The sequence below is a fragment of the Rhinoderma darwinii genome, chromosome 4 (genome assembly GCF_050947455.1).
Source record: "Rhinoderma darwinii isolate aRhiDar2 chromosome 4, aRhiDar2.hap1, whole genome shotgun sequence".
NCBI classification, from domain to species: domain Eukaryota; kingdom Metazoa; phylum Chordata; class Amphibia; order Anura; family Rhinodermatidae; genus Rhinoderma; species Rhinoderma darwinii.
In genome coordinates, this window is record NC_134690.1 from 396,883,803 (window position 1) to 396,909,578 (window position 25,776).

At 44.1% G+C, this 25,776-nt stretch overlaps 1 protein-coding gene across 1 annotated transcript in view; it reads right to left on the reverse strand.

Moving 5' to 3' along the window:
- The window catches only part of CNIH3 (cornichon family AMPA receptor auxiliary protein 3), an 86,909-nt gene that overhangs the window by 15,204 nt on the left and 45,929 nt on the right, over positions 1-25,776 (reverse strand). The window contains exons 2-3 of the mRNA XM_075864614.1: positions 13,448-13,516; positions 2,143-2,190 (exon numbers count right to left, since the gene is read on the reverse strand). Coding sequence (XP_075720729.1) covers positions 2,143-2,190; positions 13,448-13,516 — 117 coding nt within the window. The remainder of the gene's footprint in view (positions 1-2,142; positions 2,191-13,447; positions 13,517-25,776) is intronic.

A 25,776-nucleotide genomic window follows, 5' to 3' on the forward strand; every position in this document is an offset into this window, starting at 1 on the left:
AAGAGACTTTTGGTCCACCAGCTCAAACTGGACTGCAAAGTAAGTGAGTTACAAACTATGTAACTCACATATAAATATTGTTCTTTGATTCCTCATCCGATTAAATATTAAATATAACAATGATGTATAATAGAAAAATAAAGCCTCAGCGTTTCCTATATTTGTCGTGCTCCTTGTTACTGTAACGAGACGGATGGAACTGATTCTGGGATCATTTCCAGCCATTGTTCCGGTAGCGGCGTCCTCAGCTGGAAGTGTGAACGTTTCCTTTGGTGTCTTATTGTTATGAGTGACGGAATAACATGATTGGTTCCCTCCAGTCCCTGTTCTTCCAGCAATAATATGAAGATACTTCAGCTTTTTTTTACTTTCGTATCAACATTTGAAGCATCTTTCCTGTTTTATGTAACTAAAGCTTTTTATTACGTAAAGTTCTGCAACTTTCTATCAGCCTTTGTTTTCCAATTCCTCACCATTTCCTAGATCCCTTCTTGCTGTCAGTGAATGGGAACATTCTTGTTTACATCCGAAAGGGATAAAATCTGTACAGACCTAACACTTCTCACAGCTGAGGCTTTGCTTCAATATCTGGATCAAAACTGAAGTAAAGAAAAGTATTTTTGGGGGGAAATCGCAGATACCGTAGGGGTGGCCAGTTAACTGCCGTTTAGGAATTACATTAATAATTAAAGGGGTATTCTCATTATGATCAGGATAGGTGATAAATGTCTGATTGGTGGGAGTCTGACCGCTGGAACCCCCATCAATCCCAAGAACGGGGGTCCCGGAATGTCCTATGTGAATGGAGCATACTCGGCCACCGCGTCATTCGCTTTCTATGGGGCTGCCATATAGTGTTGCCCATTTAGATGTACCAAACACATAAAATGTAAGATTGTGCTACATATCTGTAAATCAGAAGTTAGAGCAGCTGCCAAACTTTGGTAATGATGTTTCTTTTACTTACAGAGATATCGTAATTCTTTCTCTTCGGTTGCGGCGGCCATATTTGCTGTCACTTTTAAATGAGCTTCTCAGAAATAAATGCAGACAGAAAAACAGTTTACCATCAGTAATTCAGCAGCGACGACCAATATGGCTGCACTTCCTGTTGTCACATTTGCAAAAATGGCCAACGCCACTGAATAGAAAAAAGCCAATTAGGCCTCATGCACACAAACTTATTTTTTTCCTCCAGTAAATACTGGCATAAATACGGGTCCTTTGTCACACGTATTCGACCCGTATTCCACCAATATTTATGGACCCGTGCCCGTAAATATGGTTCTGTTGGCACCAGTATTCCACCCATATTTACGGACCCGTTTTCTCTGCACTAATCGGCAGCCCCTTCTCTCTATCAATGCTGGATAGAGAGAAGGGGCAGCCCTTTTGGGCAGTGTTTCCGCAGTGGAACGCAGCGATTGTAAGTAAAAGAAGTTCATACGTACCCTGGCCGTTGTCTTGGTGACACGTCCCTCTTTTGACATCCAGTCCGACCTCCCTGGATGACGCGGCAGTCCATGTGACCACTGCAGCCTGTGATTGGCTGCAGCGGTCACATGGGCTGAAATGTTATCCCAGGAGGCCGGACTGGAGGAAGAAGCAGGGAGTTCTGGGTAAGTATTAACTTTTTTTTGTTACGGGTTTTTGAAGTTTAGACATCTATATTGTGAGCACCGCGCATGGTACTCACTGTCCAGGGTGCTGAAAGAGTTACTGCCGATCAGTGCAGCCCCTTCTCCCTGTCCCGCACTGACCGATTAACTCTTTTAGCACCCTGGACAGTGACTATCTCCTGACGTCTCCTAGCAAAGCTCCCAGTAATTACGGGTGCACACACATAGCCACCCGTAATTATGGGAGCCCCATAGACTTCTATGGGCTGCCCGTGCCGTAATTACGGCCTGAAATAGGACATGTTCTATATTTTTCAACGGCCCGGGCACCTTCCCGTAAGCATACGGGGAGGTACCTGTGGCCAATAGAAGTCTATGGGCCCGTAATTACGGCCGTTTTTACGTTCGTGTGCATGAGGCCTAACCCTGTAAGTAAAAGAAACATCATTACCGAAGTTTGGCTATTGATAGAGTTAACTTTTAATACTTTGTCTAACTTCCAAAAAAAAAACACCAGACTCACCTTCCTGAGGAGGAAGCAGATTCGCTCAATGTTTCTCAGTCGTTCCCTCTGTAATAGAAAAGTGAGAGATTAAAATCAGGAGTGATTGACATTTTCACAGACTCGGGGGTAAGTAGACATACCTCCCAACATCCGCTTTTTTCTTCCAAAAATGCCCTCGAAGGGGTGGAGTTTATGCAAATATGACCAAATTGCGCGTTTCTGGAAGTTGTTGTGGGTGGGGCTTAAAATGTCCTGCGAATGGGGATTTAAAAGTATGGGTAGGCGGTAGGGGCAGAAATAGATTTGTTAGCTAACTATTTATTAAAGGGTTTGTCTGGTTTGGAAAACGTCTTTTCAAAATGTCCTATTTGAGAATTTACGCCCCATTTAAGACCCCCATCTTTTAGCCAGAAAGAACGTCTCCCATTCTGGAGCACCTGGTAGATTTATGCACTACATGGACAGCAAATTGATTTTAATGGGAGCTGTGTAATGCTTAATTTCCCCTGTGGTGGCGCTGCAGGAGAATTGAACACTTATTGCCTTTTCCTCTGAAGATTACGCTGGGTGTCCCATTTGGACTCTTTTTAATGGGGACCTGACAGCTGTTCTATGGTCCAGGGCCGGCATCAGCACCCGGCGAACTCGGGCAAGTGCCGGGGGCCCACTACACTTTGGGGGGCCCACTCGGCTGCCGAGTGTGGACGCTGCCGTCATCACAGCATCACTGTCCATATATGGACAGTGATGTGAGGAGGAGAGAAGGAGTCTCAGGCAGAGCGCTAGCGGCTCTGCTCCAGGACTCTGTCTCTGGGAAAGTCCCTGACATCATTGTCCATATATGGACAGTGTTGTCAGGAGCAGTGCAGTGTCCCAGGCAGTGTCGTAGCTATAGGGGTCGCAACGGTCATAACTGTGACCGGGCTCCTAAGCCTCGGGGACCCGTTGCCACGCAGCGCTGCCACAGGACACACATTCAGTTGGGTTCAATGCTGGAGCATTCTCTGTGCCACGAGCAGCTTGGCGCAGGCAGGCGCGATATAGTGTCGTCATTGCGCCTGTCTGCGCCGAGTCACCCACAACACAGTGCAGAGGAGGAGAATGATCCTCCACCCGTCGTGGGAACGGGGATAGGTAAGTAATTATGTTATTATTTTTCTATTAGGTACATACATATAGGGGCATTATACTGGGTATGGGAGGGGGGTTCATATGGCAGCTGCTAAGGGGGCATTATACTGTATGGGGGGAATTTTACTGTATGGGACAGCTATGGTGGGCATTGTACTGTATGGGGGCATTATACTGTATGTGGCAGCTATGGGTGGCAATATACTGTGGGGGCAGCTATAGGTGCATTATATTGTGGGGGCAGCTATGGGGGCATTATACTGTATGGGGGCATTATACTATATGGGACAGCTATGGGGGCATTATACTGCGTGGGGCATTATACTATATGGGACAGCTATGGGGGCATTATACTGCGTGGGGCATTATACTGTATGGGACAGCTATGGGGGCATTATACTGTATGGGACAGCTATGGGGGCATTATACTGTATGGGGCAGCTATTGGGGCATTATAATTTGTGGGGCATTATACTGCTTGTGGCAGCTATGGTGGGCAATATGCTATATGGGGCATTATACTGTATGGGGCAGCTATGGGGGGAATTATACTGTATGGGCACTATACTGTATGGGGGCATTATACTATATGGGGCCACAATGGAGGCATTATACTGTATGGGGGCATGATACTGTATGGGACAGCAATGGAGGGCATTGTACTGTATGGGGGCATTATACTGTATGGGGCAGCTATGGGGGCATTATACTGTATGGGCATTGTACTGTATGGGGGCATTATACTGTATGGGACAGCTAAGGGGGCATTATACTGTATGGGGCAGCTATGGGGCATTATACTGTATGGGGGCATTATACTGTATGGGGCAGCTATGGGTGCATTATACTGTATGGGGGAATTATACTGCATGGGACAGCTATGGAGGGCATTATACTATATGGGGCCGCTATGGGGGCATTATACTTTATGGCCATTATACTGTATGGTGGCATTATACTGTATGGGGGCATTATATTGCATTATACTGTATGGGACAGCTATGGGGGCATTATACTGTGTGGGGCAGCTATGGAGGGCATTATACTGTATGGGGCAGCTATGGGGGCATTATACTGCGTGGGAAATTATATTGTATGTGGCAACTATGGGGGCATTATACTGTATGGGGCAGCTATTGGGGCATTATACTGTATGGTGGCATTATACGGTACGTGGCAGCTTTAAGTGGCAATATACTGTGGGGCAGCTATGGGGGGGAATTATATTGTATGGGGGAATTATACTGTATGGGGGGGCATTATACTGTATGGGACAGCTATGGAGGGCATTATACTGTATGGGGTAGCTAGGGGGGCATTATACTGTATGGGTGGCATTATACTGTATGGGGGCATTATACTGTATGGGACAGCTATGGGGGGCATTATACTGTATGGGGCAGCTATGGAGGGCATTATACTGTATGGGGCATTATACTGTATGGGACAGCTATGGGGGGCATTATACTGTATGGGGCAGCTATGGAGGGCATTATACTGTATGGGGCATTATACTGTATGGGACAGCTATGGGGGCATTATACTGTATGGGGCAGTTATGGGGGGCATTATACTGTGTGTGGCATTTTACTGTTTGTGGCAGCTATGAAGGGCATTATACTGTATGGGGGCATTATATTGTATGGGGCAGCTATAGGGGCATTATACTGTATGGGGCAGCTATGGGGGCATTATACTGTATGGGGAATTATACTGTATGGGGCAGCTGTGGTGGGCATTATACTGTATGGGGCAGCTATGGAGGGAATTATACTGTATGGGGCAGCTGTGGTGGGCATTATACTGTATGGGGGCATTATACTGTATGGGGCAGCTATGGAGGGAATTATACTGTATGGGGAAATTACACTGTATGGGGCAGCTATGGGGGCATTATACTGTATGGGGCATTATACTGTATGTGGCAGCTATAATTGGCAATATACTGTGGGGCAGCTATAGGGGCATTATACTGTGCGGCAGCTATGGGTGCACTATACTGTATGGTGGCATTATACTGTATGGGGCAGCTATGGGGGGCATTATACTGTATGGGGTATTACACTGTATGTGGCAGCTATGGTTGGCAATATACTGTGGGGCAGCTATAGGGGCATTATACTGTGCAGCAGCTATGGGTGCACTATACTGTATGGTGGCATTATACTGTATGGGGCAGCTATGGGGGCATTATACTGTATGGGGTATTACACTGTATGTGGCAGCTATGGAGTGAATTATACTGTATGGGGAAATTACACTGTATGGGGCAGCTATGGGGGCATTATACTGTATGGGGCATTATACTGTATGTGGCAGCTATGGTTGGCAATATACTGTGGGGCAGCTATAGGGGCATTATACTGTGCGGCAGCTATGGGTGCACTATACTGTATGGTGGCATTATACTGTATGGGGCAGCTATGGGGGGCATTATACTGTATGGGTGGCATTATACTGTATGGGGTATTACACTGTATGTGGCAGCTATGGGGGGCATTATACTGTGGGGGCAGCTATGGGGTTGCATTATACTGTGGGGGGAGCATTATACTGTGGGGGCAGCTATGGGGGCATTATACTGTGGTGGTCAGCTATGGGGGGCATTATACTGTGAGGGGCAGCTATGGGGAGCATTATACTCTGGTGGTCAGCTATGGGGAGCATTATACTGTATGGAGCAGCTATGGGGGCATTATACTGCGTGGGAAATTATATTGTATGTGGCAGCTATGGGGGCATTATACTGTATGGGGCAGCTATTGGGGCATTATACTGTATGTGGCAGCTTTAAGTGGCAATATACTGTGGGGGAAGCTATGGGGGGGAATTATATTGTATGGGGGAATTATACTGTATGGGGGGCATTATACTGTATGGGACAGCTATGGAGGGCATTATAATGTATGGGGGCATTATACTGTATGGGGTAGCTAGGGGGGCATTATACTGTATGGGTGGCATTATACTGTATGGGGGCATTATACTGTATGGGACAGCTATGGGGGGCATTATACTGTATGGGGCATTATACTGTATGGGACAGCTATGGGGGCATTATACTGTATGGGGCAGTTATGGGGGGCATTATACTGTGTGTGGCATTTTACTGTTTGTGGCAGCTATGAAGGCCATTATACTGTATGGGGGCATTATACTGTATGGGGCAGCTATAGAGGGCATTATACTGTATGGGGCAGCTATGGGGCATTATACTGTACGTGGCAGCTATAGAGGGCATTATACTGTATGGGGCAGCTATGGGGGAATTATACTGTATGGGGAATTATACTGTATGGGGCAGCTGTGGTGGGCATTATACTGTATGGGGGCATTATACTGTATGGGGCAGCTATGGAGGGAATTATACTGTATGGGGAAATTACACTGTATGGGGCAGCTATGGGGGTATTATACTGTATGTGGCAGCTATGGGGGCATTATATTGTATGGGGGCATTCCACTGTATGGGGCAGCTAAGGGGGCATTATACTGTATGGGGGCATTATACTGTATGGGGCAGCTATGGAGGGAATTATACTGTATGGGGAAATTACACTGTATGGGGCAGCTATGGGGGCATTATACTGTATGTGGCAGCTATGGGTGACAATATACTGTGGGGCAGCTATAGGGGCATTATACTGTGCGGCAGCTATGGTGGGCATTATACTGTATGGGGTAATTATACTGTATGGGGCAGCTATGGGTGCATTATACTGCATGGGGGAATTATACTGTAAGGGGCAGCTATGGGGGCACTATACTGTATGGTGGCATTATACTGTATGGGGCAGCTATGGGGGGCATTATACTGTATGGGGTATTACACTGTATGTGGCAGCTATGGGGGGCATTATACTGTGGGGGCAGCTATGGGGTTGCATTATACTGTGGGGGGACCATTATACTGTGGGGGCAGCTATGGGGGCATTATACTGTGGTGGTCAGCTATGGGGGGCATTATACTGTGTGGGGCAGCTATGGGGAGCATTATACTCTGGTGGTCAGCTATGGGGAGCATTATACTGTGTGGGGGCAGTTATGGGTGGGACATTATACTGTGTGGGGGTAGCTATGGTGGGCATTATACTGTGTGGTGGCATTATACTGTGGGGGCAGCTATGGAGGGCATTATACTGTGGGGGCATTCATGGGGTCTGTTGGGCAAGGCAGCTGGGCATAGGCATGCGCAGGGGTCTGGTGGTGTTGGAGAGGGTTAGGGGGCTAAGCTGAATTCTTGTACCAGGGCCCATGAGCCTTTAGCTGCACCCCTGGTCCCAGGCAGAGTGCTAGTAGTGCTCTGCCTGGGACTATGGCTCTGGAGTTGCCCCTGACAACACTGTCCATATATGGACAGTGAGGTCAGGGGCTCCTCCCAAAGCGGAATCCCCAGCCAGAGCGTCGGCAATGCTCTGTCTGGGGATTCCACTTCTAGAGGTAACCCCAAAGGCGCTACCTACAGGGAGGGGGGTTGTGTGGTACTACCAGGGAGGGTGGCTGTGTGCCACTACCGGGGACGGGGGCTGTGTGGCACTACCGGGGAGGGGGGCTGTGTGGCACTACCGGGGAGGGGGGCTGTGTGGCCCTACCTGGGAGGGGGATGTGTGACACTACATGGGGGGGCTGTGTGGCACTACCTGGGAGGGGGGGCAGTGTGGCACTACCTGGGAGGGGGGGCTGTGTGGCACTATCTACAGAGGGCACTAAATTTATGGGGGTACAAACTGGGGGCCTAACTTCTATATGGGGGCATAAACAGGGCCTAACGTCTATATGGGGGCACAAAGTGACGTTTTCTGCCATTTTACTGCCGCCGTGAGTAACCCCGCAAAGGGGCCTACTAAGCCTGTGTCGCCCAAGTGCCCATATAAACCTGGAGCCGATACTACGCTGTTGGCAGGCGTGCATATGGTGGCCCATAGTGTGCTTATGGCTCTGTAATGGGGAACTGATGGAACTCCTTGCGCTGCCACACTTTGCCATGTGCATGAGGCCTTATTGGAAAATTCCCATTCCTGCCTGGATTTATAATAACATAGCCATATACTGGCCTGTAATAACACAGATACACGCTGATAATATACAGATTATAACTGCAGCTCCTGTTCTGAGCTGAATAACAGGACTCCGATAATCTATGAACTCACAAACCTTGTTACCTAAAGTGATCTCTGTAGGAAGAGCAGTAAACCAGAGTAACAAGTTTCTTATGATATATGTTTGTATTTAGTAATTATTGAGCTCCACATTCTCCGGGAGACATTATCATCATCCGGCGCAATCTGAGGTACGAGAAGATTTATTGTAGCAATTGAGAAGATTCTGTATCAAAACTCTAAATCTGCCGTGGAGGATAATGAGATCCGCTCGTAGTGCGGTGAATACAAATCGCCGCAATCACTGAATAATAGCGCTCAGAGCGAAATCAATTTTTATAACGCTCATGTGGTGTATTTACAACGACCTAAATTTAAAGGGGTACTCCACTGTAGACAGTCTCTTTTTGTTAGAAGGGTCTTCTGACGATAAGCTGTTAACAGGTTGTCTTGCTGCTGGTGCACCAGGCGGACATACCACCCTAAAGGGGGGAGGACCCTCTCTTGAGAAAGCTGCCCCAAATGTAACACTGTCTGGAGGGCGTGGCTTAGTTGTGAAGTGGGCGGGGCTTACCAAACTCAAGGGTGGATCTTTGTTGCAACTTGCAGGGATTCTATCAGCATTCGGCAATTGGAAAAAAAGAGACTTGATACGTCTAATTAATTGATGTGTAGTGCAAGAAGTTTGTGTGTGGTATGTGTGCGTGTCTCCGGTGTGTGTGGCTTGTCACCAGCATGTGACCGGTGCATGACTGCCGCTTCTGCGTTATGTGTCCTATGTGTGAGTGGTGCCTGTGGGTCATATGTCCTATGTGTGAGTGGTGCATGTGTGCTGGTTGTAAGTGGCACATATGCAGCATGGGTTCAGGGTGTAGGTGATGCATGTGTCCAGCGTGTGAAGTGTACATTTTGCAGAATTGGTACAGATTGTCAGTGGGGCATGCTCGGTGTGTGTCCAGCGTATAGTTGGCATGTGTCCTGCGTATAAGCAGCATGTGTACAGTGTTGACAGCGGGTCCATAAACTTCTTGCACAGGGGCCCTGTGTGGTCAGTGTTTGACCCTAGCTGGGACCCCTCAGTGATCAGCTGTAATTTGGGGAGCAACCCAGCAGCAAGTGTTCAAGTGTTCTCCTGCAGCACCCCCATAGGGGAAATTAAGTATTACACTGTTGTCACTAAAATAAATGACTGTCCAAGTAATACATGGACATGCCGGGTCTTCTAGAGAAAGAAACACTCTTTGTAGCCACTCTCTGATCTGGCTAATGGATAAGGATCCAGAATGAGGGATCTACTAACTTAAAATTTCCTTATATCTATACCACATATCGACACAGCTATGATTAGTGAATGCAGCTTATCTGCATTGCATATTGGAAACGGAGGTTGTCTGGAATCCACCTCGTCTCATAAGGGCCTGTTACATGACCGTTCCCCTTCCGTCGAGGGGTTCCGTCGGAGGTTTCCGTCGGGTTAACCCCTCAACGGAAAGGCAAAGTGAAACCTCATCTTCCGTATCCCTCACCATTGATCTCAATGGTGACAGAAACGTTGCTAATGGTTTCCGTTCGTCACCATTGTGACAAGGTTCTGTTGTTCTTGACGGAACCAATAGTGCAGTCGACTACTCTATTGATTCCATCAAAACAATGGAACCCTGTCACAATGGTGACGAACAGAAACCTTTAGCAACATTTCTGTCACCATTGAGATCAATGGTGAGGGAAACGGAAGCGGAGGTTTCCGTTTGCCTTTCCGTTGAGGGGTTAACCCGTTGGAACCTCTGATGGAACCCCTCAACGGAAGAGCAACGGTGATGTGAACACAGCCTAAGAATCTCAGACTGCTGTGTTGTCTCCCTTCACCATGCTTTACAGTGCAGCTCTGCTGTGTATGAGTACAAGCACTCCACAAGCCTGCCTTGAAGTCATTGAATTTTTTTCTTGTTTATTAGTCTGACTCAAAATGGGTTTTTTTTCTTTTTCGGAGGACACATGGGGCAGAAATAGAAAAAAAAATACAGTTTTTCCTAATTTTTTCAGCGAGAAGCCATCGCTTATATGTGTTCAGGGTTTTTTGTTGTCACATGGAACTGAATAAACTGATTTCCGTCCCTATCGCAGTACAGGATCGGGCTATCATACCGACACCCCGATCCTGCCGTCACACCGATACCCCGATCCTGCCGTCACACCTGCCGCTGTCACTGTGTGCGTTAGCACACAGTGCTATCAAAACAAGATTGTAGCATAGGGAACCAGTTCATTAGCCCGTTAATTTACGTGGTGTGGGCAGGAAGGGGTCAAATACATGATTGTCAGTATATAATACCACTGTACATCTGTGACTGCGCTCTTTGGGACACCCTGAATAGCTTTTTCACTAATGGACACCACCATCGTGTCTAATAAAATGAGTCCCATTGTTATTTCTGCTACATTAGATATATGTTTCCTGAAGGGTCCATATTTGCTGTATACTCTGTCAGTATAACCTTGGCGATGTCATCTTCATGAGCAGCGAGCATGCTGACTGTGGCTTCTGGAGTCTGTATCCGGACTGGCGCTGCGATGTAATTCAGTTACTACTGTGTACGATGAGTCACAATACATCTCACAAATGTAGGAGATACGACTGGAGATGTGACAGAGCAGATATATGTATACAGCTGGGTACAGCCTTCATGGAACAGAAGCTTCGCTGGGACACCGGAGTCACTCGGTAAACTGAGCCCGAGATCTGATGTGACTATTAGGGCACGGCCAGACGTGGCGGAATTGCTGTGGAATTCTCCAGCGGCCGTTTTTTACATTTGTTTCAATACATTTTTAGGTAAGTTAGTTCAGACATTGCGGAAAACTCCGCTGCGGACCATAAGCTGCGGTGCGGAATTTTCCCTCCGCAGCCTGCACTGACTGTCGCGGAGAAGAAGCGGAATTTCACTGCGGATTTCAGCCTTTTCAATGCAAAAAGTGAAGTCCGCTGTGTTTTCTGCAACATCTGAATTACCTGTCAAATATGCAAATGTTGGTGCAGATTCGTTGCGTAATTGCCCCAAATCTGCACCAACATTTGCAGCGGAAAAACTCTGCCACGTCTGGACGTGCCCGTATAGGAACTTTTTTGTGGCATAAATGCCCTAAAAAATAGAGAGAGGAATTTATCAAATAGATTTGCGCCATGTTTTTGGCTTAAAAAAGTTGCGAATGATGGTGCATGCCATATTTGCGCAAAATATTGCGACTCGCCAGTTTTTGAAAGATTGAAAAGATTTTAAAAGTGGACAGGGTTTACTGGGAGTGGGGGGGAGGGTTCGACAGATCTACTTATATCAGGAGTAGTTTTCGTCTTCTGACTTTGAAACAGTACAATTTGCGCCTAATTTATAAATTTTGCACAATTCACTCTAACGCGCTTTCCTTTCAGACTGGCGTATAAAACAGCAGTCATAATAAAACTGCCCCATAGTGTACTCAGTGCGTACACTTTTTTTTTGACAAATTGGAATGTGTCTGGGAAAATGGTCGTGGCTTTGTTACTCTGCCTACTGAGGGAGAGACTGGTGCACCACTGATAGGCTGGGTTCACACGAGCATGTTCGGTCCGTAATGGACGGAACGTATTTCGGCCAGAAGTCTCGGACCGAACACACTGCAGGGAGCCGGGCTCCTAGTATCATAGTTATGTACGACGCTAGGAGTCCCTGCCTCTCCGTGGAACAACTTTCCCGTACTGAAAACATGATTACAGTACGGGACAGTTGTCCTGCAGCGAGGCAGGGACTCCTAGCGTTGTACATCGCTATGATGCTAGGAGCCCGGCTCCCTGCACTGTGTTCGGTCCGGGACTTGCGGCCGAAATACGTCCGTCCATTACGGACGTAACATGCTCGTGTGAACCCAGCCATACAGTGCGACAGAGTTAATAAACCTGATATTTCAGGGTCGGATATTTGGAGGCCATTCATTCCTATCCTGATAACTAAAATAAATTGATGCTCACATGCAGTACAGAAATACAATCGCAATTTAGACCCATGGCTCCCAACAACTTATTTTTATGTGGGATTGAACTATACTCCCAAAGAGGTGGGGCTTATGTGTATTTGCATAAAGAGGGGCATTTCATTTGTATTAATAAGATTATTTTTTTTCAGATTGAAACTGGTCCATCAATCACCTGATCACTGCGGGTCCGGCTTCTCAAACCCTCAACGATCAGCTGTTCTTGGGCATTCATTTGTATAAAAGTAGTATTACATATCGGCCATTCAAATGAATTGTAATACATGGACAGGCCGGGTCAATCAGAGTGAGAGGTCATCTGTATTAGTGGCTCTCCACTCTGGCTAATAGAGGGGGGTCCTGAGCGTGGGACCCCCTCTGTGAAGTCCATATACCCTGCTAGGTTTGCTTGATAATTTGGGATTCAAATGTTGAAGGATCGGAGAGCTCTGGCTATGGGTTAGCGGAACTACCGGGAATTTCAACCATACTTTAATTATAGGAGATTGTTCATTGGGCATCTACCGGGCAACCATGCCAAGGACTATGGACACGCAGTTATATACATGTGGCATTTTGGCTTTTGCTGAACTTAATGAGCACTTGGTTTTCTAAATGGAAGCTTATTTGTTCCTTTAGTTTCCCCAGCTACTACTGTTTATGAGGGGTACTCTGCTTAGTCTATTCACAGGGGGCAGTCTGACGGCACTTTATGTGGGTGTGGCTTGTATGAATAGGCGGGGTTTGAATAATTTCAGATGTCCTTTGATAATAGCAAGTCCCAATGGCCTTCCTAGATCTCAAAACCATTTTAGACTGGTCTCCAACCTGCGGCTCTCAGAGTTGCAGTTTTGCCACAACTACAAATTGGATTCCACCGAATTAGGACATTCAAAATCCCACAACAAGACAGTTCCAAAAATCCAAGACTCTCCCGCTGATACCTGATGGGTGGCATGCTAGTGGCACGCAATGCCCCAATGGTGACCTTTATAATTCCCTGCCCCTTGACCCATGATCATAAAACAAAGAATTAATTCTTGCAGAGCAAACAGACATCTTCAAAGACAGAGCGAGAGGCGACTTACCGCGTGCGCAGGATTACACTGATCAATTGGGCTTTTGAAGTCTGTTCTTAATTCATCAAAGGCAATTATCTGCAAAAAAAATGATTAGAGCGTTCTTAGTGCCGAGCTGCGGATCTGCATGCATTTCATGAGCCACATTATCCCTACACTTAGAGTCAACCATCAAAGCATCTGCTGAAATATTACTGTATTCCAAGATAAATTATTTAATAGCGTCCGCTTCTTACAACATTAATTGTTATAACTGGAAAATTTTTAAAATATGACAAACTCCTGAAATGACGAGGGCTGAAGGATCAAATCTCCAGCAGCAACTGTATATACATAGCATCAATAGCATGTTATAGAATACCGTTATATACCATATCAGAACATACAATATTAGTACATACAGTTATATATCCTACAATAACAATACAAACAATATTACATACCATATCAGAACATACAATATCAGTACATAAAATAACATTACAAACAATATCAGTACATACAGTAATATATCCTGCAATACTAGTACATAGACTATCAGTACATCCAGTTATATATCATACAATAACATTACATACAATACCAGTACATACAGTAATATGTCATATAATAATAGTACATACAGAATCAACACATACCATACCATTACATACACTATCAGTACATACAATATCAGTACATACAATATCAGTACATACAATAACATTACAAACAATAACATTACAAACAATATCAGTACATACAGTAATATATCCTGCAATACTAGTACATAGACTATCAGTACATCCAGTTATATATCATACAATAACATTACATACAATATCAGTACATACAATAACATGACATAATATTATATCAAGCTCTGGTGACACGTCCGTAACACGGAAGTACGGTAGGATAACAAGCGGCAGGCCCCCGGGAATAACACAAACGCAAAAAGAGCAAAATGTGAGACAAGGTATTACATTTCTAGTTGAGTTTTGAAATAGTCATCTCCCAGATAACCCTTTTAACATATGCAATGACATCACATACAATATCAACCCATACAATAACATTAAATACAGTATCCGTACATGCAATATCAACACATACAATATTACAAACAATATACGTCCATACAATATCAGTACTTACAGTACACTGAAATTACATACAACATGATATACAATATCAACACATACAATATCAACATATACAACAACATTACAATCAATATCAGTACATACAATATCAATACATAAAACAACATTACATACAATATCATTACATACTACATCACTACTTGCAATAATATTACATGCCACCGCATTATATACAATAACAACACATACAATATTAGCACATATAATAACATTACATATAATATTAGTAGATACAATATCAACACATACAATAACATTACAATCAATATCAGTACATACAATATCAATACATAAAACAACATTACATACAATAGCATTATATACAATGACAACTCATACAATATCAATATATACTGTACAATAATATTAGCAAGAAAACTACTTTTACTAGGTCAGTCACCAGAGGATGTATAGTGTCATATATAAGACATTATTGATGATGTGTCCTGGGTGTGTGTGATGATAACAACCGATTACTATGCAATTAATATTGGACATGTACAAGTTCTGTATAGATGAAGGGCGGACCCTCAGAATCATCTCCTTTACTGGCCCCAAGGAACCCCAGTCCAATGCTGGTTGTATATATGGAGCTCCCCCTAGAGGCGCCACTGTTGCTACACCTGGGTGGACCCCCTCAGCCCCTCCTCTGGCCATTACGGCTGTGGTTTTGCTCATGACGCTATAGAATTATATACTTAAGTGGGGATTTATTAACTTTTCAATTTCAGTTTTCTGGTGTTGAAAAGTTGCAAATGGCACAAAAGTCAAAATGTGCTGTAGAAATTGCGACTCTTGTTCAGCTTTCGCTGCACTTTTTGCGGAAAGTGGGTGGAGCTTAGCAGAAGGGGAGGGGCCATCTGCGGCCCAACATATTTATCATTCAGTAGATTTCATTTTCTGGCACCAGAGATTTTACTCCTACTTTCTTTATATCAGGAGATTACGGGAAGGTAAATCACCTGTACAGGGGACTGCACCTTCATTCATAACCCAGGTCATTATTGAAATCCCCTGTTCAGATCCTCATCTATAAGCGAGAGTGGAAAATGTCTACAAAGAGTGTCTCTCTCTCTCTCTCTCTCTCTAACTGGAGGACCCGGCACATCCATGCGTTACACAGATTGCCCATGGATTTCTACGTGAACTGTGTAATGCTTCATTTCTCCTGTGGTGGTGCTGCAGGGAAATTCAACACTTGCTGCTAGGTTCCTCCACAGATTGCAGCTGATCATCAATGGGTTCCCAGTGGCAGGACATTCTGATCAGATTATCGTTGGGGGACTCAACGTCCGAAGTGGAGAACTCCTTTAAATATATAAATAACTGCTTAATAATGGGGTCAGCTGTCTTTCAATCTCAGATATCATGTTACTCTCAGAGAAAACAGAAACAAAGACATGAGCTGTCATCCTACGGGTTGTCACAGATGGAGACGAGATTTCTCAAGGAATTATCCGGTGCCCTTGACATGATACATTTCACCTTTGGCGATTTCCTACTTAGGGCCTGTTCACATCACCGTTCGCTTTCCGTTCCGGGGTTCTGTCGTAGGTTTCCATCGGGTGAGCCCAGCAACGGAAAGTCAAACTGAAACCACAGCTTCCGTTTCCGTCACCATTGATATCAATGGTGACGGAAACATTGCTAATGGTTTCCGTTCGTCACCACTCCGGCAGGTTTCCGTTTTTCTGACGGAATCAATAGCGCAGTCGACTCCGCTATTGATTCCGTTGTTAAAATGGAAACCTGCCGGAATGGTGACGAACTATCAGTCTATCTATCTATCTATCTATCTATCTATCTATCTATCTATCTATCTATCTATCTATCTATCTATCTATCTATCTATCTATCTATCTATCTATCTATCTATCTCATATCTATCTATCTATCTATCTATCTATCTATCTATCTATCTATCTATCTATCTATCTATCTATCTATCTATCTATCTACTCTTATTATCATCATCTATCGTCTCTCTCGAGTAAATACTTTAGGGGCAATGGAAAGCGAATAGGCACAGCACACCCTCTCTTCCAGTGACCTGTGGGGGTGGGGGGGGGGGTCTCAGCACCCAGAATACTATCTTCTTACAAAATAAAATATAATATGCTGTCCACAATGGTGCACATTTTTACTTTAACCCCTAATTTTCTCAATATACGTCCTCTGGTTTGACTACATAAGAATTCAAATACTTATAAAAAAATATATAAATAAAATGCAATTTGAAAATAAAAACATAAATGTATTTCACTGTGAAGGATAAATGTCTTAAAGCGGATATTCAGGATTTTACGAGTGTACGAGCACCCCGGCCCCTTCAAGCAGTTGATCAGAGAGGGTGGCGAGAGTCGGACCGCCACTGATCTAATATTACTGGCCTATCTTAAAGGGTAACTAAACGTTTGACAAACTTCAGACATGTCATAGTGACATGTCAGAAGCTTGGATCGGTGGGGGTCCGAGCACTGAGACCCCCACCAATCGCTAAAACGAAGCGGCAGAATCACTCGGGTGAGTGCTCAGCCACTTCGTTTCTTTTCTGCTTTTTCCGGAAAACAATGTATCCGAGTACGGACTCAATAGAAAGTCTATGAGCCCTTATTCCGATACATCGGCTTTCCGGTAAAAGCCGAACAGAAACTAAGTGGCTGAGCGCTTCTGCCGCTTCGTTTTAGCGATTGGTGGGGGTCTCAGCGCTCGGACCCCCACCAATCCAAACTTCTGACATATCACTATGACATGTCAGAAGTTTGTTGAACATTTAGTTACCCTTTAAGGATAGGCCAGCAATTTTAAAATCTTGGATAACCCCTTTAAGACCAATGATATTATGTTACAGCCATGAGTAAGAGAAGCTCCAAGAGTTATAATTTCGTAACCCCCTCACATCACAACCTGAGCCACATCCAACACATTTTATGCATGGGGGGCACATATTTATTCACCTGCTTGTCGCTTCTATCCACCAATGCTGAAGAATTCCTTCATAAACCAATTTATTTTTACAGAATTGAGGAATTAACTCTAATGTGACTTGATACAAGTGATAATTTCCCATCTTTCCTCAGGCTGAGAATAACAAGCTGTGAAAAGTTTATAAACCGTTCTGAGGTCTCCATAACCGCGCGCCCCCCGGACGTGATGAATCCTGCAGCATCAGGAATAGAAATGTTCAGGTTTTCTCATTATAATGTTCTAATTTTTCCTGTGCCCTGTAATGTCAGTCGCAGCTCGGAGCCGTGTTACATTGCGAGATTCCGGTATCCTGCGACGGTTCATCTGAATAATGTGTTACCTGTTTATAACCCAGGTCATTATCATTGTCTGCTGTGCAAATTATTGCTTGCATTTTATAGCACGTTGCTCATATAGCACCAACATATTTCAAAGTCATGTACATAGTATCACTATCACCAGTCCATGTACCCAGGAGCTCGCAATCTAATTCCCTATCACATGCAAAAGGCTCAACCAACGAACCTATGGGTATATTTATGGAGTACTTGCAGGAAACTTACTGGGACAACATACAAGAGTTTATAACCTAACCGAAAAAGCAGCATGAATCAATATAGCCCAAACATATAAAGTACAAGAAGTAAGAGTATTATAATCTGTATGGGCTGATTCAAGGGTGTAAACCCAGAAGCATCAAAAACGAAATATATAACCTATAAGAAATAGATGCTCACACAAAATATAATGAAAATAGAAAAATATTTTATTGAAACACATAAGGGACAATAGACAATAGATTAAAATGAGGAATCCATAAACCACAGTTAAAAACGGGACAAAAGACTGTGTGACTATTGAATGGATACAGAGCATAAATTAGTACCTATAGCAGACCATCAAGAAAGTGCAAGTGCAAGTATGGCCCCACAGAGGGCATACAAATAATACAATGACCCTATATGAATGCAGCAAAGTGCGGCATCAGTATAACAATGTATGCTATTATAAGTAAGCCATGCAAAACATTTAACATGGGTTTAAGCATAAGTTTATGGTGGCTGTGGGAGAGGGATCTTTTCCTGTCACATGGTGTACCGTCAATGAGCCGGGTCCTCTTCTGGGCCCGCTACATTGACGATATTTTCATGATCTGGCAGGGAACTTCAGATGAATTATTGTTATTCATCAACACATTGAATCAGAAATCACTTAATATTAAGCTTACTTGTAAGTGGAGTCATCATTGATTTTCTGGATATTTTTTTAATTAAAAGGGACTTGAATGTTTTTTTACAGACTGACCTCCATCGTAAGGAAATGTCGACCAAGTCGCTACTGCATGTGACCTCCTCACATTCTCGACACACCATTGAGGCAATTCCAATTGGACAGTTTTTACGTGTCAAAAAGATCTGCTCAACTTCGGAGGATTTTAAATTTCGATCCAATGAGCTTAAGGATAGGTTTATTCAAAGAGGGTATAGTCATCGTATCATACGTAAGGCGCATTATCTAGCACTAAACACCTCTCGAGAACAACTTCTGCAAATTAGCCCCCCAAAAAAAGAGCAAAAAGCGAAGGTGAGGTTTGTAACCACATTTAATTCTCGTTGGGCTGAGATGCGTGACATTCTGTGTAAATTTTGGTCTGTGTTGTTAACTGATCCAACGCTACAAAAAGTGCTACCTAATTATCCTGCTATGGCACCTCGCAGAGCGCCCAATGTGCGTGATGCAATAGTACATAGTTATTTGACACCAAATAAACCTCGTAAAATGTTTGGCCCAAAAGGCCCTAAATGGGGGTGCAGATCATGTGGGGATTGTTTAAGTTGTCCCAACATTGAGCGCTCTGAGTTTTTTGTTGACTCAAGCGGTACCAATCAATTTAAAATCTGCTGGCCAATTACTTGTAATACAAAGGGCGTCATTTATTATGCGACATGTTCATGCCCTAAAATCTATACTGGCATGACTACTCACGAGCTGCGGATTCGCGTCAGAGAACACGTCAGAGATATAGAAAGTGCCAAAATGGCAATAGAAGTGGAACAATTAAAAACAATCCCCAAACATTTCCGACTCCATCACTCATGCAACTCTAGAATATTTAAGGTCAAAGGTATTGACCATATCATTACTGATATGAGAGGGGGTGATCTAAAGAAACTCCTCTTGAAAAGAGAATGCAATTGGATCTGGAAGCTTCAAACGACCGTATTTTTTCCCACCCGTAAATACTGGCATAAATACGGGTCCGGTGTCACACGTATTCGACCCGTTTTGCACCAGTATTTACGGACCCGTGCCCGTAAATATGGGTCCGGTGTCACCCGTATTCCACCCGTATTTACGGGCACGTTTTTGGCTGCAAAATAGCACTGCACTAATCGGCAGCCCCTTCTCTCTATCAGTGCAGGGAGAAGGGACAGCCCTTTATGTAATAAAAGTTAAAGAAATTCATACTTACCCGGCCGTTGTCTTGGTGACGCGTCCCTCTCTTGACATCCAGCCCGACCTCCCTGGATGACGCGGCAGTCCATGTGACCGCTGCAGCCTGGGATTGACCTGTGATTGGCTGCAGCGGTCACATGGGCTGAAACGTCATCCAGGGATGTCGGGCCGGATGTCGAGAGGGACGCGTCACCAAGGCAACGGCCGGGAGACCAGACTGGAGGAAGCAGGAAGTTCTCGGTAAGTATGAACGTCTTGTTAATTTTTTTTACAGGTTGCTCTATATTCTGATCGGAATTCACTGTCCAGGGTGCTGAAAGAGTTACTGCCGTCTTTTCAGCCATAACGGCATGTGCAGGCGCTTGAACGCGCGTCCATTACGGACGTAACTGGAGCTGGTTTTCCATGGAGTCCATGGAAAACGGCTCCATTTACGCCTGAAGAAGTGACATGACACTTCGTTGGCGCGGGCGCCTATTTACGCGCCGTCTTTTGACAGCGACGCGTAAATATACGCCTCGTGCGAACAGACAAACGTCAGCCCATTGCTTTCAATGGGCAGATGTTTGTCAACGCTTTCAAGCCGTAATGTCGGACGTAATTCGGGGGTTAAAACGCCCGAATTACGTCCGTAAATAGGCCGTGTGAACATACCCTAAGGGTTTAAATGAGACCACTGGGTTCTCTGCATTTCTTTGACTGTCAGCTTATTTTAGTGGTGTTGAATGTGTATATTGACGCATATTCTTATATTGTTTGTATATATATTTTTTATTATGATTTTACACATTTTCTCTTCATACAGACTAGACCCATATTGTTAAACTTATTGTATCTTCCGGGACCAGATTTTTTCCCTTGCGGGTTTATCATAGCATACTAGTATATCTATTTATGCTCGTCAGTCAAAACTCATTGAAGTAAATGCAATATATCGAGGAATTATGCGATGTGGAATACAACTTGAAATATACTCATATGTCTATGAGGTTATGTCTACATACGTATGTTATTTGTTTTATCGGAATAATTGTATGATTAGTTATGGCTCACATTGATTTATATCAATGAATATTTTGAGGTATTATAGTCAGCACTTCTCTCAAAAAATCGTTTTCATTTCACCTTTTTCACTTGCTTTTATTTATTTATTATTTCCCACTTATCTTTTTATACACTTTTGTCATATTGATTTTTTGTTAATAAAAGCAACTTTCAACTTATTTATTTATGCACTTCCACTTTAATTCCATTTAAATATATATTTTTCACTTTTTATTTGTCACTCTTACCACACATTTGCACTTTCATTTATTCTAATCATTTAAACTCCTCAGATAATTGTCTTCATCCATTGTATAGTCATATGTAGAGTTTTTGCTGGCAATTTATGTATATATTATTATACATCTTTCTTTGTTTTATATTGTATGCCTTTGCAAGGCAAATGCATGTTTGTATCTTTGATATTCCCATGATATATTGATTATCAATAAGATGTCATATCTGTGCCTTGCTTCTGATTGGTCCTACTTACTTGTTCTAGCGTTCGTCTGCTTTGCTCACTGTGCCGCTCTGTCATTGGTGCGTGGTGACCGGCCCCTGTCTTCGTCAATCGCGACGCGCCGATTACTGGACTCACGTGACCGAGTCTGCTGACTCTGTGACGCGTTTCCGGTCTCGGCTCCTCGCGACTGACGACTTCCAGTGGTTCGGTCGCTTCACTCCCCGGGACACAGCGGCCGGTAAGTATACAGTGAAGCTAATTAATCATCATATATCTCTCCCAGCTGACGCTTAGACACGCAATTGGTCCGGTTTTATTTAAATTGTACTTGTCTGTTGCTTAGCACCACCCCCAGACGAAGGCATTTGCGCCGAAACGCGCGTTGGGGTGGACTCTGTGTGCCTTGCCGTATCCACCATGGGTATGTTATATCCTGTGTGATATGTTGCGTTAACTCTGCAGACAACTGCTTCTTCTCTTCATCCTCTATTGCTCATATATTCTGACCATACACCGTGTTCCAAATTATTATGCACATTGGATTTAAGTTTCATAAACATTTAATCATTTGTTTTTCAATTAAACTCATGGATGGTATTGTGTCTTAGGGCTCTTTGGATCATTGTAATCAATCTCAGACACCTGTGATAATTAGTTTGCCAGGTGCGCCCAATCAAAGGAAAACTACTTAAGAAGGACGTTCCACATTATTAAGCAGGCCACAGGTTTCAAGCAATATGGCAAAGAAAAAGGATCTCTCTGCTGCCGAAAAGCGTGAAATAGTGCAATACCTTGGACAAGGTATGAAAACATTGGATATTTCAAGAAAACTTAAGCGTGATCATCGTACTGTGAAAAGATTTGTGGCTGATTCAGAGCACAGACGGGTTCGTTCAGATAAAGGCATAATGAGGAAGGTTTCTGCCAGACAAATTAATAGGATTAGGAGAACAGCTGCTAAAATGCCATTGCAAAGCAGCAAACAGGTATTTGAAGACGCTGGTCTCTGGAGTCCCGCGAACCTCAAGGTGTAGGATCCTCCAGAGGTTTGCAAGTGTGCATAAAGCTATTATTCGCCCACCCCTAAACAATGCTCACAAGCAGAAACAGTAGCAGTGGGCTCAGAAATACATGAAGACTAATTTTCAAACCGTGTTGTTTACTGTTGAGTGCCGTGCAACCCTGGATGGTCCAGATGGATGGAGTAGTGGGTGGTTGGTGAATGGCCACCATGTCCCAACAAGGCTGCGACGTCAAAAAGGAGGTGGCGGAGTCATGTTTTGGGCTGGAATCATGGGGAGAGAGCTGGTAGGCCCCTTTAGGGTCCCTGACGTTGTGAAAATGACCTCTGCAAAGTACGTAGAGTTTATGACTGACCACTTTCTTCCGTGGTACAAAAAGAAGAACCGTGCCTTCCGTAGCAAAATTATCTTCGTGCATGACAATGCACCATCTCATGCTGCAAAGAATACCTCTGTGTCATTGGCTGCTATGGGCATAAAAGGAGAGAAACTCATGGTGTGGCCCCCATGTTCCCCTCACCTCAACCCTATTGAGAACCTTTGGAGCATCCTCAAGCAAAATATCTATGAGGGTGGGAGGCAGGTCACATCAAAACAGAAGCTCTAGGAGGCTATTCTGACATCCTGCAAAGATATTCAAGCAGAAACTGTCCAAATACTCACAAATTCAATGGATGCAAGAATTGTGAAGGTGATATCAGAGAAGGGGTCCTATGTTAACATGTAACTTGGCCTGTTAAGTTTTTTTTGATTGAAAGAGCTTTTGATTTCTGTAAATATGATCTCCTGATGCTGCAAATTCAACAAATTACCATTTTAGTTCTCTTTACAACCTTTAAAATGTTTTGATCTCTGTTGTGCATAATAATGTGAAGCATTTTGAGTTTTTTACTTCTAAAAAAAAATCTGTTATCATTAGGAGATTTGTTCAATAAAATTTGCATTATAGTCCAACAGTTGATGGCTTGAAGATTATACTGACTGTCATTTGCATCGACTATTTAGGAAAATCAGCGAAAAATAACATTTGCATAATAATTTGGAACGCGGTGTATGTTTGCTTAAACTTATGCTTAAACCCATGTTAAATGTTTTGCATGGCTTACTTATAATAGCATACATTGTTATACTGATGCCGCACTTTGCTGCATTCATATAGGGTCATTGTATTATTTGTATGCCCTCTTTGGGGCCATACTTGCACTTGCACTTTCTTGAAGGTCTGCTATAGGTACTAATTTATGCTCTGTATCCATTCAATAGTCACACAGTCTTTTGTCCCGTTTTTAAAGAGACTCTGTCACCACATTATAAGTGCCCTGTCTCCTACATAATCTGATCGGCGCTGTAATGTAGGTGACAGTAATGCTTTTTATTTAAAAAAACGATCTTTTTTCACAACGTTAGGAGCGATTTAAGTTTATGCTAATGAGCTTTCTTAATGCCCAAGTGGGCGTACTTTTACTTTCGACCAAGTGGGCGTTGTACAGAGGAGTGCATGACGCTGACCAATCGGCATCATGCACTCCTCTCCATTCATTTACACTGCACTAGCGATATAGTTATATCACTATGTGCAGCCTCATACACAAACCCTAACATTACTACAGTGTCCTGATAATGAATACACATGACCATCCAGCCTGGGCGTCATGTGTACTCAGAATCCTGACACTTCTGACTCTTTTTTTGTGAGATTCCGGCAAGTGAAACCAAATCTTGTTTAGCTCCGAGATCTCGCGAGATTTCGTATCCGTTCCTGGAATCTCACAGAAAAGATTCAGAAGTGTCAGGATTCTGAGTACACATGACGTCCAGGCTGGATTTCATGTGTATTCATTATCAGGACACTGTAGTAATGTTAGGGCTTGTGTATGTTGCTGCACATAGTGATATATCTATATCGCTAGTGCAGTGTAAATGAATGGAGAGGAGTGCATGATGCCGATTGGTCAGCGTCACGCACTCCTCTGTACAACGCCCACTTGGTCGAAAGTAAAAGTACGCCCACTTGGGCATTAAGAAAGCTCATTAGCATAAACTTAAATCGCTCCTAACGTTGTGAAAAAAGATAGTTTTTTTAAATAAAAAGCATTACTGTCACCGACATTACAGCGCCCATCTCCTTATATAGGAGACAGGACACTTATAATGTGGTGACAGAGCCTCTTTAACTGTGGTTTATGGATTCCTCATTTTAATCTATTGTTTATTGTCCCTTATGTGTTTCAATAAAATATTTTTCTATTTTCATTATATTTTGTGTGAGCATCTATTTCTTATAGGTTATATACAAGACTTTATGTAGATGTTGCCCTGGTTGGATTTGAACCTAATATCCCTGTGCTGCAAGAAACCACTAGAGTCATAGGGGTTAAGTAGTTGTGATGGGGCCCAGACGCCAGGGGCGTAACTAAGAAAGACTGGGGCCCATAGCAAAAATTTGACTGGGCCTCCCCCTCCCCTGGGTGCCACACATAGCCCCCCTTGCAGACAGTGCCCCTCACCTCCCCCTTGTAGATAGTGCCATACAGCTCCCCTGCAGATAGTGCCCCCACCTCCCCCTGTAGATACTAACCCCACCTCCCCCTTGTAGATAGTGCCATACTGCCCCCCTATAGATAGTCCCCCCACCACCCGCTTGTAGATAGTGCCATACAGCCCCCCTGCAGATAGCGTCATACAGCCCCATGCAGATAGTGCCATACACCCCCCCTGTAGATAGTGCCATACAGCCCTCTCCCCTATATAGTGCCATACAGCTCTCCCCCTGTATAGTGTCATACAGCCCCCTGTAGATAGCGCCCCCCAAACAAATAACACAAAATAACGTTATACACATCTAGGCCCCGTTCCTGCAATGAACGGAGCTGCTCCAAAGCATCAACGCCGACAGAATACTTGCGTAGGCCGGTGTCATCCAGTCACGTCATCACGCTGGCCTGCGCAGGGATCCTGTCCGTGCGTCTGATAGGCTGCAGTCCGAACATGGCCTGTAGCCTAGTAAATGGCAGAGCAGGTAGATACCTCCCTGCTCTGCCATAGTGTTCAATAGGACGCAGATACTATTGAATGAGGCGCCCTCATGCCGCGGGCCCCGTAGCAGCCGCTATGGCTGCTACAGCGGTAGTTACGCCACTGCCAGATGCTGAAGGGGGCCGCACACAGGTGCAATAATGTGTCAGCCACACAGACATAGGATTAAAGGGGACCTGTCTCCTCTCCGGTCATGTCTGTTTT